Source organism: Tamandua tetradactyla, chromosome 1 (genome assembly GCF_023851605.1).
Source record: "Tamandua tetradactyla isolate mTamTet1 chromosome 1, mTamTet1.pri, whole genome shotgun sequence".
Classification (NCBI taxonomy): domain Eukaryota; kingdom Metazoa; phylum Chordata; class Mammalia; order Pilosa; family Myrmecophagidae; genus Tamandua; species Tamandua tetradactyla.
Window position 1 is genome coordinate 16,193,121 of NC_135327.1, and position 15,457 is coordinate 16,208,577.

Sequence of the window (15,457 nt, forward strand, 5' to 3'; positions counted from 1 at the left end):
AGGAGGCAGAAAAGAACTTGGCGTTGGGACCGAAAGGGGGCCAGAAGTGAAGGACAGAAACCTCTGGTCTGTCAGCTTCCCCGTGGCAGGAGAACCAGGGAAGGGAGAGGATGAAGGAAGATCATTGGATAAGCCAAGCAAGACGGGTAGGAACCCAGCGGGTGGAAGCAGCAAGGCAAAGCGAGTGTGTAGGTGCCTGGTGGGGAGGCCAGCTTCTCCACGGGTTTGTGTGGACCTTCCGACCCCAGGTCACACCAGAAGCTGAGGGTCCTTCGGGCCAAGCTCACACAGGCCAAGCAGATGAACCCATCATTCAGCCTGGACTGCGCTCAGGCCCATCAAAGGAAAAGAACTCACAGGGATGGAAAAGCAGCCTCTGATCGCAGTAATGATGAGGGGCCACTGAAACATGCTTCTAAAGAGCTACGCAACATGCGGTCAGCTCCCCCACATGGGGGGCAGAGGTGGGGGCAGGGGGCACGTGGCCAGTTACCCCAGTAGCTTCCTCCAGCGTGGTTTCACAGCCCGAATCAGGGGACAGGAGCTCTAGTTCTGTGCTTCCTTCTTGGTGGGTCATGGTAGAAATGCTCTCCCCGAATGGTCTGGAAGCCAGAGGCCTCATTGAGGAACATGTGGCTTTGGGGCTGGTGAGGTCCCCAGCGGGCTGGAACTGGATGAAGCCCAGGTCGAAAAGCTTATTCCGCTGTTGCTCTATTTGTCCTGGGGAGGGCCCTGAAGACGATTCGTTTGGAAGGGCCCTCGTTTCGCCCTGACTCAGTTGGCGAGTTTCGGCTCCATGGGTCTCAAAGATCCTGATTTTGTTGGCCACCGAGGTCTTGCTAATGTCTTCCAGGGAGCCGTCTCGGCCCTCAGCTTGGAAAGAGGTCATTTCCTTTTGCTTCTCTGAAGGGAGTACCAACCCCAGGGGCGTGGCCTCCCCCGCTTCTTTAGGGACAAGTATGGGCTTCCTGCTGGCAATAGGAGGTGCCCTGCGCTCACTTCCAGCAGGGGACACAAGCATTCCTACCCGGTCCTTGGGATCCGCGAACTCCTTGGGAGAAAGAGCGTGTCTGAGAAATATAGGGTGCTGGTCTCCAACGGGGTCCCTGAGCTCCACAGGCTCCTCTGACCCACGAGGGACTGGGCTTGGTGATGCTTCCTCTGGAGCGGCCGGAGCCTCCGAGCGAACGGCAGAGGCGGAGAGGGTGGTGAGCACCTCCGTTTGCAGAAGTGCTGAGGCCTTGCTGTCCCCCGTCTCAGGCTCTCCTGTGTGGGTTTGGAAGGGTCCCCTCTCTTTGGGTAGGAAACTGCCTCTGTCTGGGTTAATGACATCGCTAGGAGGGACTGCCCAAGGGAGGGTGTGGGCCTCGAGGTCTGGGTGTGCCCCTCCTCTTTCGTGAGGCGAGCGGTTCTTCAATCCTGCTGGCGGACTGTCCTCAGCCTTTCCCATCAAATCTCCACTTACAGGGGTCTGCTCCTCCTCGGCTGCACTGCCCCTTGAGTGGGTAAACTCTCTGTCCACCCCCGGCTGGGCTTCTTCCCCCTCCTCAGCACATGTCTGCCCTGGAGAAGGTCCCTTCCCGAGCTGCTTGACAAAGGCCTTGAGGTCAGCTGGTCTTCCGTGGTTCTTGGGAACCCCTGCTTGTTCTTCTGAGGGTGTCGTGTCGGCTCCATCCTTGCTCCTGCCAGGAACCGTGGCCGAGCCCAGCTGGGCTGAGAAATTCATCTCAGAGCTCTCTGGGTGCTCCTCTGTGAGCTTCAGCTTGGTTTCATCTCTAAGAAGGGCATCCGGGTGGCTTCCCCCCTCCTCTGGGTGTGGAAGGAGGTCTTGGCCTTCAGAGTCTTTCTCTATGTAGTTTAAATAGAAGCTCCTCTCTGCAAAAGAGGTATCGGTTTCATCACTTGAGTCGGTTCTGGCTTCCACCTGGGCTGGGTCCAGCAGAAATGACTGGAGTCCTCCCCTGTTGGAGGCTGGAGACAGAAGGTCCATCTCTGCTGGCCTAGTCCCTGGGGCAGTGGTTCTCGCACAAGTCTGGAACTCCTCCAGCTCCTTCCTCAGCTCCGTCTGGCCCTCTAGCTGACCAGCTGAGATGTGGTGGTTCCAGATGGCTGCCCCCCTGGTGCCCATGCTGAGCTGGGAACCATCAAGGCCCTCTTCTGCCAACGTGCAACCTGCAGCCAGAAAAGCCCCTCTGGAGGCTTCCTTGACCCAGGGGTCTTCTTCCCACACTGACTCAAAGTCTTCAGGACTTGCAATCATCTTCCCTCGTTGCTGGGTGTTTGCTCTTCCAGGTCCCACCATTTCTTCCGTAGCCACTTCAACCTTGAACTTGTCCACCAGAACGTCTACCTTGGAGAGTCTGCCATCAGTGAGGATATCTGCAAGGCCTGCCCCACCTTCCTCTGGCTGTGTGGTGGTCACCTTTAGGAGACTGAGTTCTTCTGGCCCAGTGTACGCTCTTTCTACAAATACCCAATGCTCTGAACCCTGTGTTTCAATTGGAGCAAGAAGAGTTAATGTGAAATATCAGACACCTGAAGAATGGGTGACTTTTTCCCTCTTTAAGAAGGGACCAATCTACAACTGAAAGGTGGACTCTGGGATTACATGTCCCCAGAACTGGCTGGGGAGAGGGGAGCAAGACAATGCCAGTTATCTTCACCAAGGTTACTCTTCCCAAGGGATTAGTTAATCATTCTCTCAACCAGCCTGCCCCCAACGTGGTAAAATGGGATGGGGTCTCATGCCCTCCCCGTGTTAACCATGGGGAAATGGAGATCATGAATGGGCTAGGGCCATCCCACCACCCACATTTCCCTGAAATCAGAGCCCTCTTGCTTTTTAAAATAATATATGCCACTTTCAGAGGGGAAAGTACCTTAAAGAATATGGGATCCTTCAAAAGCCTAAAGAACTTTTAAGACATCATCTGGTCCAATCTCCTCATTGTATAAATGAGGAAACAGACCTAGAGAAGGTCAGTGGCTTGCTCAAGGTCACAGGTAGTTGGTGGCAGCATCAGGAAAAGAATGCCTGATTCATGCCTTAGGTCTCTGATGATTTATCTCACAACCTATGGAACACAGGACCCAACTGAGAGCTAACATCAAGTTGAGGGGAAGTGCTGGGTCAAGCTTCATAGGCCACAACCTGAAATCTGACCTTTTTACAAGAGCTTCTGGGAAGGAAACAGATTAGAATCCAAGATACCAAACCACCGGCTCTAGAGATTAGTGCCACAATGGCTTAAACAGCTTGAATATTGTGGAGTTCAACTAAAAGAGATAAACATCAAGGCTCATCATCCTTGGAGAATTCTGACAAAACCCAAACAAAGGGTAGAAAAGGACGGACCAAAACGCATCACAGAAGGAACAGATCTGAAGACCCAAGCACCAGAGTGTAGCACTGGATGGCCAGTAACCAACAGTCCTCCACCTCCCCTGAAGAGCCCCTTGAACAATGCTTAGGAAGGAACAGATGTCTAGAATCTCAAAAAAGCAAAAAGGTCATTTGGTATTAAATCTCCTTGTAGCCACAGAACGCTTTCTCTACATAACAATGGAGGTCCAGTAGTAACTCAGTTACTGGGTGGACCTACTGAAGTCGGGGATCTAGGCCACCCTAGTGCCCTGAGGTACCTCCTTTAAAACCACGATCCTGATTAAAGCCCCTCATGACACAGATGTGGAAACTGAGGCCTAGAGAAGGTGAGCCCCTTGCCCAAGGTGACGGCCTGAGCCAGTGGCAAAAGCAGAGCCAGAACCCCTGTCTCGGACTCCTGGTTCTGTGAAGTGTGTCCTTCCCACTCCACCGGGGCTGCCTCCACGGTAAGATATGCTGCAAACTGCTCCCGGCAACCCGAGGGAGAAGGTTCACATGATCCTGGGCTCCTGTCCAGGCATGCCCCTCTCAAGCTACGACTTGGTGAGACTTGGTGAGCTGAAGAATCTAGAGTACACTCTAATCCCTCTTTTCTCTATTCCCCTTAGAAATTCCATTTTAGCAAAATCTCCATGATTGTGCGGGAACCAGACTCAATGAAAGAATCTTACCAATGGGAAAGAGAGATACAAGAAAGGGGAATAAAAGCCTGGCGTAGGTTTCTGAGTTTTTACATTCGGTTGTTAAGCTTTCAGGACAACAACGCTTGAGCCATCCAAGAGAGAAGTGCTTAGGGAACCTGTGGGAGGCAGGCCCCTCCCACCTGGGAAGGCCTACTTCATCGTTAACCTAGGTTTCTTCAGCTGCTCCCACTTCAGCTTGTACTATCATCATCAACCTGGCAATGAGGGTCAAAGATGGGCAATGAGGCCATTTTGGAACATTCCTGCTCAGGTCTAACTAGAAACTAGGCTAGATTAGCAAGAGCCTGTGGGGTGGGAGCTGGCCGAGGATGGAAGGGAGGATTCCATAGGAAGAAAAAGGGAAACGCTGATTGATATTTAGTTATGACATGCCAGACATGATGAGTCTAAATGATTAAATTTGATCCTAATGGCAACCTGTGAAGCAGGTATTAGTATCATTATTTCAGAAAGGGAAACTGGGGCTCCCTGAGATGGAGGTGACCTGCACAAGACAACAAAATGAGCAGCGGAGGGAAGAGGGGCTTGGTTTCTAACAAGCAAAAATAGATATGGAGGACCCTGAAGTGAAAGAGAATGAACTGAAAGAAGAACTTGACCGGCACTGGCAGAGCCACATCAGGCCCCGGGGGTGATGTGAAAGTTACTCTGACCTGACACACAAGAGGGGGCAATGTAAGGGTGGCCCCAGATGGTGTCAGCCTCCACTCGTCAGGGTCCACTCATCCCCTGAGCCGTGGACCTTTGGTGGCTGGCTCAGAGCTTCCCCTGCCATCAGCCGGGGACACTGCAGCATGAGCGGCTGGGGAACAGAAGCTGGGAGCAGAAGGGCTGCCTGTCCTGTCCCCACACATGCCATTGTCAAGAAGTCAGTTCTAAATGTTAAAATTAAAAAATATATATTGGATAGATGGGAATACTAGTGGTCAATGAGAGGGAGGGGTAAGGTATGGTATGCATGCGTTTTTTTTCTTTTTTCTTTTTATTTCTTTTTCTGGAGTGATCGATCATGGTGATGAACACACAACTATGTGATGATATTGTGAGTCACTGATTGTGCACCACGTACGGAATGTTTGTATGTTAAGAATGCACGTGCTTGTAGGTGGTTGTATCAATAAAAATTAAAAAAAAAGAATGTTCACATTTGTATGTTGTTGTTGTTTTTGTCAATAGAAATATTTTGTTAAAAAGTCAGCTCTGCCAACTCCAGGCTGCTCAGGCCCCCGGGAGGCCACATCTGGGCCCTCTGCTTTACAGGACCCCCGAGGAGAAGGCTTGCAGGAGGTGCCCTCTTCCTGTAGAACCCTGTCCTGGGAGAGGCCAGGGAAGGAACTGGGAGTGTTCAGCCTCGAGCAGGAAAGATTAGAGGAGGGGAGGTGTTCAGGTCTCTGAAGGACTGTCCTCGGAGGTGCACAGTAGACCTGTGGGTGCCAGGACTAGGCCCAAAGGAAGGCAATTCCGAATGGCAGATCTTAATTCAATATGAGAACTTCCTGACTGACGAGTGAAGACAAAACAGACGCCTTAACAGACAGGGAGAGCTCCCTCTGTGGAAGAGGCTGGGTAGACAACTTCCGGGTTTGCCAATGAAGGGCCTGTGTGAGGGAGGAGTTTGGAGAGGACAGAGGCAGGAGATGGATGGGGGTCACTGCCTACATGCCACCGCTAGGCCTTGCTCAAGCCTCTGAGGAGAAACGAGACCTCGGGGCAGGGGACACTTAGGTGCCACGACCCCTGGTCCCAGAGTTTAAAACCCAGAGCCAGGGAGACGTCACCTGCTTCGCCAGGGCCCCAGAGAGGGATTGTTTCCCCATTTGAAGCCAGGGGTGACTCCGACTGTTCTGTCTTCCCAGGAAGGGGTCAGGCCTGCCCTTCCTGAGCCACGCCGGACGAGGTCGGTCCTTCCTGGCTCCCCGGGGTGAGGGCACTCACGGGTCACAACATGAGGACAACATGGGTTACCCACTGCTCCCGGCCGCATGGCAGAGTCTGGTCCGCTCCCTCGCCCCAGAGAAAGGGCTTTCTTAAGGCTGCAGAGGGTGGTTCTGGGTGGGCAGGAGGCCCCAGGAGGGAAGGAGCAGGAGAAGGTGAAGATAGTAACCTCAGGAGACGCTGCAAGGCTTTTCTGAGTGAACACTTCCAAGCCTATGGCCGCTCCAGGCTCAGCTACCAAGTCCTGCTGAGAGGCATCCTGGGGCCTCTGGCACTGCAGGGAGGCCCAGGCCAGAAGAAAGGGAAGGAGGGAGAGAGAGAGAGAGAGAGAGAGCAGGAGAGACACACACAGAGTCCATAAACAGCCCAATTTTGTATGCCCACATCCTTGGGGTCTGTGGACTAGGTTGGGAAGGAGCCACATCACGGGGTGAGGCAGACAGGGACAGCCCTTCCGAGCCACGTATGGGAGGGAGACCCACGTCAGCTGCCAGCCAGCGCTGTGGCTTTGGGCCCTTCCCTCATCGCCTTGCCCGCTCATTCAGGAGTTTTGGGAGCTCTGATTCCGCGTCTTTCCTGTTGTCACTGGTCTGGACTCTGGGTCAGTCCGGCAGTTCGGGTCAGAGCCTCTTTTAAAAAGTCATCTTTGAAACCAGAACCAAATGGGTTTAGCAAATGGGAATAGTTCTTCTATAGTTTGGGGCCCCTGTTCTGGTTTAAGTTCCCATTGTCTTCCCCTTGGCCCAGATGGGGCCCCACAATATGTGAGGAAACTACAAGGAACTCTGGCAGGCAAATCCTGTGGGATAGCCCCCCACAAAGCCCATATCTGGATCGAGGATTCTAGTCATCATCAAGAATTGCCCCACGGCTGTCCAGTAGTTTCCAGTTATAAATATTATATCCATTATTCCACGCACTCTTCCAACAGCCCTATGGAATAGCAGTTTTGGGTCCCCTCTGGATGGACAAGGCAGTGAGGCTGAGAGAGGTGAAGCCACTCACCCAAGGCCCTAGCCCAGTTCTCACCCACAGCTCTTCTCCATCTTCACATTTTCAAGGGCCCCTAAATGTGAGTGGAGCCCACGGGCTGGTTCTAAGTGAGGTAGCGCTCCACCTAGCTCCCGGACCTTACATCTTTCCAGCAGTGGACCACAACTCTTAGGGCAGGGAGTAGGCTGGACGCCTCTAGAAGATCCATCTTCTGACAGTTCTAGCCAGCCCCAGCAGACAGGAAACACCCCAAGCCCAGCTGCTCTGTCTGCCCTCCAAGGCTCCAGACCCCAGTTTATCAAACTCGTCCCACCCTTCTCTTCTAGCGTTTAACCCTTTGGGGAGCCTCTGCACCCCACCCTGCCGTATCTACAGCCAGGACAAGACTTAGGCTGCTTCAGGACTGATTAGGGGCCACCCTGGTCAAGGGGGTCTCTCATGAACTAGATCTCTAAAGCGCTGCCAGACTAGCTTCAGGACCCCAGCCCAGGGTCTTGGTTGTGCCAGGGGTGACCACAGATGCTTTTAATGGATGCACAAGTTTGCCCTCCTTCCATGGCAGCAGTCTTAGGGATAACTAATGGTCCCCAAAGCATCCCTAATTTTGCAAGCTACCAGCCAGGAAGCTACCTCAATAGCCCTCACTGGGTAAAGCTCTCTGCTCTCCAGCATGCTTGGGCCTTGGTTAGTGTTGGTTTGGTCCAATGCCGTCCTTGTGAGAGCACAGATGCACCAACAATTTTGAAAGCATCAGAGGGCAGCACCCAACCGACCCTACGGCGGCTCTCCACATGGCCTGGTCTTGCTCCTAGGCAGCCACGATGTCGTGCAGACACGGTGGCCTGGGACACACGCAAATCCGGTCCTGCCCCTCTTCTATCAGCTAGGATGCCGAACAAGTCCCAACACCTTTCTAGGTCTCACTGCCCCCACCTGTGAAATGAAGGCCGTGAACCGAGCTGGTTCCAAGGATCCTCCCACCTTTCAAAAGGATTCTGATTCATCTTTGTAAGAGTCCTGCGACTCTGGAAATGACATAAGAAGTAACTCACATTGAGCATCTACTACCTGCCAGGTAGTCCACTGTCCCTCTGCATGTTTTTTCTCATCCGACTCTCACAACACTGCTGTAGAGTAGGTACTTTTATTATCTACTCGACAGAAGCACAGAGGGGTGAAGCAACCATCCCAGAGTCCTCTAGCTAGCAGGCAGTGGAGCCAGAATTCAAACTTGGGCAGTGTGAGCCTAGACCACAGCTCAGATTTGAGAACAGTAAGCAGTGGCTCTGGAGAGAAAACACCTACGTCTAAGCTGGAGTAAATATTGCCAAGATGTAGCAAAAGCTAAAAATGATAGCCTGGGATTATAAAAACGGGAATTCTCGAAATCCTATCTTCCTCTCTCTTTTTCAGTTGAGAAAAAACCCCCACACTTTCTACCCTGGAAGGCAGGTCACGTGGGGGCTCTGACTGAAGCATCAGGAGGAGGCCTGATTTCTGCGGAGGATTCATTCCCTTCTGGTAGGCCCAGAGGATCCTTCCAGGAGGCTGGGGGCAGGGGGGGTGGTGTTGAAATGGCACTTGTTTCGAATGCTGATTCCAGGGCTCTAGTTGCAAACATTCTGATTCAGTGGGTCTGACACGGGGTTCGGGAATCTGCATTTCAAACCAGCGCGCTTCCCCATGATACCCTGGCTGACAGAAGGGGAGGATGCCAAGCCACTGTGAGTCTTGAGTTTTCCATGCTTCACGGTGCCCCTGAGGCCCAGCATTTAGGGACCTGGCCTTCCTCGGCTTTCCCCCGCCACCCGACCCCACCGTCCCCTCCCACAGCACTGGGGGGAGTGTGGAGTGGTGGAGGATGGACCTAAGTCAGTTTGTAGCAACTTCCCCAGTACCTGTTTAGCCAAGGCCCCTAAAGAGGGGTTCTGGGTGAGACCTACCTCGTTGGCTTTCTCAGGGGTGCCCTTGGGAGAGGGGGAGGCGGGCGAGGAGGGCAGCCTGCGCTCCCGCTCCCAGTCTCGGTCCCGGTGGATCAGTTTACTGTTGGGCTCCTTCAGGGTCCTTTTGAGCTCATTGATGCTGGCCTGGTGCTTCAGCAGGACGTCCTCCGGCTTGTCTAAGAACTGCGGGTGGAGGGAGAGGGCAGCCAGGTGTGAGCGGAACAGCCTGCACGGGGACGCCAGGTGCGGTGATGACGGAGCAGCGGCCATCACGGACCCTCCATCGGCAATGCGATTCCCGTCCGAGACCCCGCTGACACCCCCATGGCGGCCCCACGAGCCCAGCAGGGTGAGGGCGATTCGCCCCGATAGGTGCACGTGCCGAGACACAGCACACTCAAGATGAAAAAAGAGGCGATTTCCAATCAAGCAGCCACCTTCTATTCTGCCCTTTCTGGCTCCCTGGCCTCTGAACTTCCAACTCGACCTAAATCTCGCCAGTCCGAGTGAGTTCCCTTTGGTCCTGTAATCCCAGTCCTAGGCCTGGAGTTCACCTCTATGCCTCTGACTTCCCTCTGCTTACAACCAAGGCACAGCGGGCAGCAATTGTGGGGTGAGGACTCAGACCCCATTTACTGGCCTAGACTTGGACCACTGCGCTTTGCAGGGTCCCCAGTTTAGGATCCTCCTAGCCCAACATATGCAATTGCTCAGGCCCCGTGGGAGCCTAGATGACAGATATTTCCTAAGCCATCCATTCAGGGATATCCAGATAAACAGGCCCTGTGCTGACACCAGGGCCCAGCAGCCAGGAAACGATTGTGCTTGGCCTTCTCCACAGTCGGGGGCCACCACCTACCCCAACCATCAGAGATTTTCCAGATACCTTCCGGGTACTGATTCCTCAATGGTAGACAGGGTGAGGTATGGTCTCACTGAGGACCCAGCGTGGTGCAGGGTGTCCAGTAAGATCAGAATTAGAGAGGAGGAAGAAGAGCGTTAAGTCCCAAGGCTGGACACAAGGAGTGAGCCAGGCATAGCCGGAGTCACAGGTGTGTCCCCCTCTAAACCACAAAGGTTAAGCTCAAGCCTGTGCAGCAAGACAGAGTGATCTGCTCCTAGGTCAGCTGAGGATGAGGCTTTGTGCAAGTCTGAGGAGTCATGTCAACTCAATTCAGGACAAGAAATAGAAAAATCTCCACTTATTAAAGTCCTTAGACAAGGCTAGAATCTCCCCCCAGGCTCATCTCTAGCATCCGAGGATCCATTAGGGTTGTCTCCTAAGAAAGGAAACCGATCCCACTGAGGCTTCTGCTTTCCCTCCAGACATCTGTCTGTACCTCCAGCACTCCCTCCTGAGCTGAGCTGCCCTCAGGACACTGTCTGTCTGGGAAGTCAGACCTGAGAGAATTTGCGTGGAGGGTGGGTTTGGGCAACAAAGGATAGTGAGTCCCAACCCAAGAAGTGGATTGTGGTTCCCCAAGCTGAGCCTGCCCTGCCAGCTCCGTGGGGACACAGGACTCCCAAAGGCTACGCAGAGGGCGGGAATCCTTGAAGGTTAAGGCCTTGGAGAAGCCTAGTCCAAATGCCTTGTTGCGCAGATGGGGCACTGGGGGCTGCGAGGATTTGCCCAAAGCCCTCTATGAGCTAGCGGCAAAATGGGGTTGAAACCCAGATTGTGTGACTCCCAGGCCAGGCCCCTCCTGTGCCCCAGCCTCTGGCCCTTTCCCTCGGCAGCCCAAGAGCAGACCCACTTCGTGCACAAAAGGAAGTAGAGGCTGCAGGAGAGGGAAGGAGGCATGATTAACAAGGGGGGACTAAGCTGAGGGGACAATAAGGGAAGGAGGAAGATGAAAAGGAAGAAGGGATGAAGAGAGAATGTTTTCCTTGGCAGGACTGGAGCTGAAGCAGCATCGGGTCCTGCCCCGGAGGGCAGTGGAACTGGAGACTGAGAAGGCACAGATACACTCTAAGGGCTCCCTCCTCCCCACCTCAACCCCCAATCCCACACCTGGTTGCCAACAGATACAAAAAATAGGGGTGAGGACACAGGGGACACAGATGAGACAGGGGCATGGCCAAACGGCACGATGGGGGGATGTTGGGTGGGAGGTAGGGGAGATGAGATAAATGAAAGTATGAATTGCCAGGGAGAGCTGGTGGACACAGGACGGGTGGCAGGTGAGAAGCAGGCATGGAGTACCAGGTGACTGGGAGAGACAGAGTGGGAAGCTGGGAAGGGGGTGCTAGGGGTAGGGAAGGAGGGAGAGAGACAAGTAGTTGGGATGGAAATGAGTCTGAGCTGGGAGTGGGAGAGATGAGCTTGACAATGGGGGGGCAGAAGGGTGGGGGAGCAGAGACGAAACTGACAGCGGGGCACAGGGTGGTGTGGAGGATGTAAGTCTGGGGGGGAGCGTGGGATGGTGACAAAGGAGAGGGGTTCGGTTGGCAGGGTAGGCAGGACTAGGTCGCATGCAGTACCTCCTGCTTGTGTCTTGGCGTGGTTTCCTGCTCCGGCTAGCGGGACGTGGTAGGAGGGAAAGGAACCAGCAGGGTCAGTAGAGCAATTGGATTAGAAATACCGCGCCTCGCCTGCTCCAGAGCATCACGCCCAAGCATCAGAGGTCAGGGACACGGGCCGGGCTGCCAGCAGGGCAGCGAAGTGGGCCGAAGCTGGTGCAGGGCTGAGCAGAGAGCTGGGCCCAGGAAGGCAAAGGAAGGGGCTGGAGGACTGGAGGCAGAGTGGGCAAAGGCCGGCTGGGTCCCACTCAGCACGAGGGACACGAGGGTGCCTGGGGGCGCACACCCCTTGTAGCCTGTGTGTGTGTGTGCCTGCTCACCAGACAGTGTGATGGGAAAAACCGTTTAACCATTATCAAGAGGAAGCCGTCTCTGGCCTGGGTGCTGTGCATGGGCCTGTGTGCGTGTGCATGCTGTCTGCACGTCTGTGAGCGAAGGCCTGGGAGTCTGCGGTTGTACATGTTTGCACGAGTGAGGACACATGTATATGAGGAGTGTGTGCATGCGCTGGAGAGGAGGTGGGGCAGCAGGGTGGGGACACACTTGTACTCCCCACTTGTGAGGCTGCAGTGACACCTGTGGACCACAAACTAGGGAGGAAATGGGCTCTGCAGATCCAGATCAAAGTCAAAGGGGCAAATTAGGAGGGAGCAAGAGGAAGCCTGAGACCCCCAGAGGACAGAGTGTTCCTCTGGGGCAGCAGGGCAATGAGGAGGGAAAGATGCTGCCAGGCCACCTGCCCACCTCCCATCCCACCCCAGGGATGCCTGGGAATGGAGCACGGCCCAAGTGTGAGTCCTTGACCATGACCCACCCATAGCGAGGATGCTCGGCCCCTGCTGGGGGCACCTGGAGGTCAAGGCTTGGCTAGTTCCAGGATCAGTCTCCTGATCCCCAGGTCAGGCTCGAGAAAGCCAGGCTCCTACCTTTAGCTCCCTGATCTTGGTCGGGGTCCTGACCTCTCCCTCCTCAGCCTCTGACCGCCGCCCACCAGACTCGCCGTCTTCCTCCCGCTTGTCACCGTCAGGTCCTGCGTCGTGGTTTTCACTGACCGACGCCGGGCGCGAGAATTCTGCTGAAGTGGGCAGAGAGGGCCAGATGGCCATGTGAGCCGTCTCCCAGGTGACCAGCAGGGGCCAGCCCAGCTGCCGACCACCCCAAGCAGGCCTGCCATGGAGCAGACTCTCCTACACCCTCCACCCACAGCCCGGTAAGGGGCCAGAGGAGTGAAGGAGACTCTCCAGGTCCCAGCCAGTGACCGGCAGGGCTGCCTCCCTACCCACGGTGCCCACTGCACTTCCAAGGCACTAGAGTCTGGGTTCAAATCTCCAACCCATCCCTTCTTGGCTGTGTGACCTTGAGTGAGTTACACAAGCCCTCTGGGCTTCAGTTTCCTCAACTCTAAATAGTACCCACTTCAGAAAGCTGATATGAGGCACACAGAAGCCAATGTGTGTGAATACGTATTTATAAGAGTGGCTAGCACAGGGCAAGCCTTCAGTCCGTGTTGGCTCACAAATGGTGCTGTTTTCCTGGTGGTTGCTGTCCATTACATAGGTACACAGGTACTGTGAGACTGATTTTATTAATGAGAGCTTTTAAAGTCCTGAGGTCTGCAAGTGATATACCTGCCCCCTTACAAACGAAGGGATTGAAGGGATCCCTGCAATAACATCTTTCTCATTCGCTAGCATTCCAAAGTCCTTTTCTGAATGAGAAAGAAAGGGGTGGAATTACAGGCTTCACATCAGGACTGGGCTTAAGCCAGACTATGCCCATGGGGTGCATCTTGGTGGGAAAAAATGGCTGGAAAACACTGGATCAAAATGACCCAAGCACAAATTATCCTTGGTGTTGACCTACATTAAAAAAATAGAATTATCATCCCTTCTGTTCATACATAGTCATCTGTCAAAGTGCCCATTTATGCATACTCTTTCATTTGATTCTCTCGAAACCATGTGTTGACGGCCAACCTGGGAATTACTATCCCTCTGTTATGGAGGATAAACGGCGACCTTGAGAGGGGAAAGGTCCCACAGGTGGTTTTCAATGAGTGCTGAGGGGCCTGGGCCCCCTGGCTTAGCGTTCAGGCCTCGCCTCTTCCCCATGATGAATTTCACCAGCTCCGGGCCAACCTTTGCTGTTCCACGAACCCTGGGCATCCTTTAGCCCCCAGCATAGTAGCAGAAGCTGCAGGGAGGGAGGGCCGGATGGTACAGGCCCATCTTTCCCCTCGTATAAACCTCAGCTCTCAGCCCCTGTGTCCATCCAAGGAGAACAAGGTGCTTCCTCGGCCCCAAATGGGCCCCTGCAAAACCATACATCCTCAAGGTTCCCATGGCTCCGTGGTCAAGGGGACCTGGACCAGGTCTCGCCTTCAATCCCCAGGAAAAATGTATTCTCTTGATTACCTGGCAAACTCCGGGACACCCTTCAAAATGCTGCCCAGCTGTTGCTCTTCCTGCAAAGCCCTTTCAGTGCGTTCTGAACAGAATTAATCCCTTCCTCCTCAAGTCTGTGCTAGATTCCGTACGTGCTTCTTTTATCACATAAATCACTCTGAATATTTTTGTCTACTGTTCTCTAAACTTCTCAAAGGAAAGGGCCATGCGTATTCACTCTAAATAGCCAGCACCTGGCACGGGCCCCGACACATGTTTAGCACTCAGAAAATGTTTGCTGAGCTGAAATAACTTTCCCAGGGCCCCACTGTGTTCTGGGAGGATCCAGTGCCCCTCACCCAAGTCCTCACCTCCCACCCTTTAATCTAAAAGTATCAGGAATGGGTATAATTTATTGAGGGCCCGCTATGTGCTAGAAACCATTTGGCATTTTTACAGGCATTATCTCACTTAATTCCCCCTATAACACAGTAAAGCAGGTATTATTTATTTTACAGAAAAGAAACAGGCTCAGGGAAGTGAAGTAAGTTGCTCCAGGTCACCCATCTATTCATTCAGATAATTAGCGACATCCTTCTGTGTCCATGGAGCCACTGGTAAGGGTCAAGGCTGAGATGCGACCTCAGATCAGCTTTACTCTGACTCTCTCCACTGCCCACATGGCCCCTCTGAGTCCTGACAAACTCCAGCGTGCACATCCTGGGGAGACTCGTGGGCCCTGAGAGGTGGTGATTCGGCAGGATGGAGTAAGGTGGGAATCATCACATTTAACAATTTCACAGGTGGTTCTGATGCAGCAGTCTGCAGGCCACACTTGAGAAACCCTGGTCAGCTTGATACAGGACAATGTGGGGCCAGTTCTTGTGACTGTGAAGGGCACCTCTCAGTCCAACAGAAATGGGGTCAGTGGTTAGATGTCAACCAGCCCAGAGCCAGCGGAACCACAAGGATGACTGGGAACAGCCCCTCAGCCTCTAGTCCACATCACACTCACCAGCCCCAGGCAGCAGTCCCAGGGCACCAGCCTCCTGGGTGGTCATCTGTGAACAACCAAGCCTCTTGGGCAGGGGGTCCAGAAGAGCAAATGGCTGACCTCAGACCCCAAATGGCCAAGACTCAGGGACTGAGAAGTTCTGAGAGTGGCAGTGCCGCCTCCCAAGTGGGAGTGACGCCGCCACTGGGGTCTAAACCACCGAGAGCGGCCCAGCCGCGGTCTCTGCCTGCCATACCTGGCGCAAATGAACTCGTGGCATGTCAATTTCTACCACCACCTCCACTGCTCATTCTGCAGAAGCTAGCATGGGAGCCCCCCTACCCTAAAAACCACTCTTCCCCCCCGACCTCCAATTTGGGGCATACCTCCATCAAGGCTGCGGGACATGGTGTACCGTTTGCTGGAGGAACGCTCAAAGAAGGGTGCGGGCCGGTCGATGAGGGCGCTGGCCTGGCGGGTCTGTGCCTGGGTCCTCCCGCTATACCGGAACTTGGAGCCCATCACCAGGAAGCCCTTGGGTGGGGGCTCAGGGGACACCAGCCTGCATTAGAGGGATGGAGGTAAGGAGCGGGGATCAG

At 54.1% G+C, this 15,457-nt stretch overlaps 1 protein-coding gene across 12 annotated transcripts in view; it reads right to left on the reverse strand.

The window, feature by feature from the left end:
* Positions 1–15,457, reverse strand: part of EPB41L1 (erythrocyte membrane protein band 4.1 like 1) — a 117,656-nt gene that overhangs the window by 20,605 nt on the left and 81,594 nt on the right. For 6 of the 12 annotated variants that reach the window (XM_077169768.1, XM_077169750.1, XM_077169741.1 and 3 more), the window contains 4 exons: positions 15,245–15,420; positions 12,407–12,555; positions 8,961–9,143; positions 494–2,488 (listed from right to left, as the gene is read on the reverse strand). In XM_077169768.1, the coding sequence (XP_077025883.1) occupies positions 494–2,488; positions 8,961–9,143; positions 12,407–12,555; positions 15,245–15,420 (2,503 nt within the window). Of the gene's footprint in view, positions 1–493; positions 2,489–6,193; positions 6,299–8,960; positions 9,144–11,441; positions 11,478–12,406; positions 12,556–15,244; positions 15,421–15,457 lie in introns of all 12 variants that reach the window. The other 6 variants (XM_077169811.1, XM_077169827.1, XM_077169804.1 and 3 more) reach the window with 4 other exon arrangements.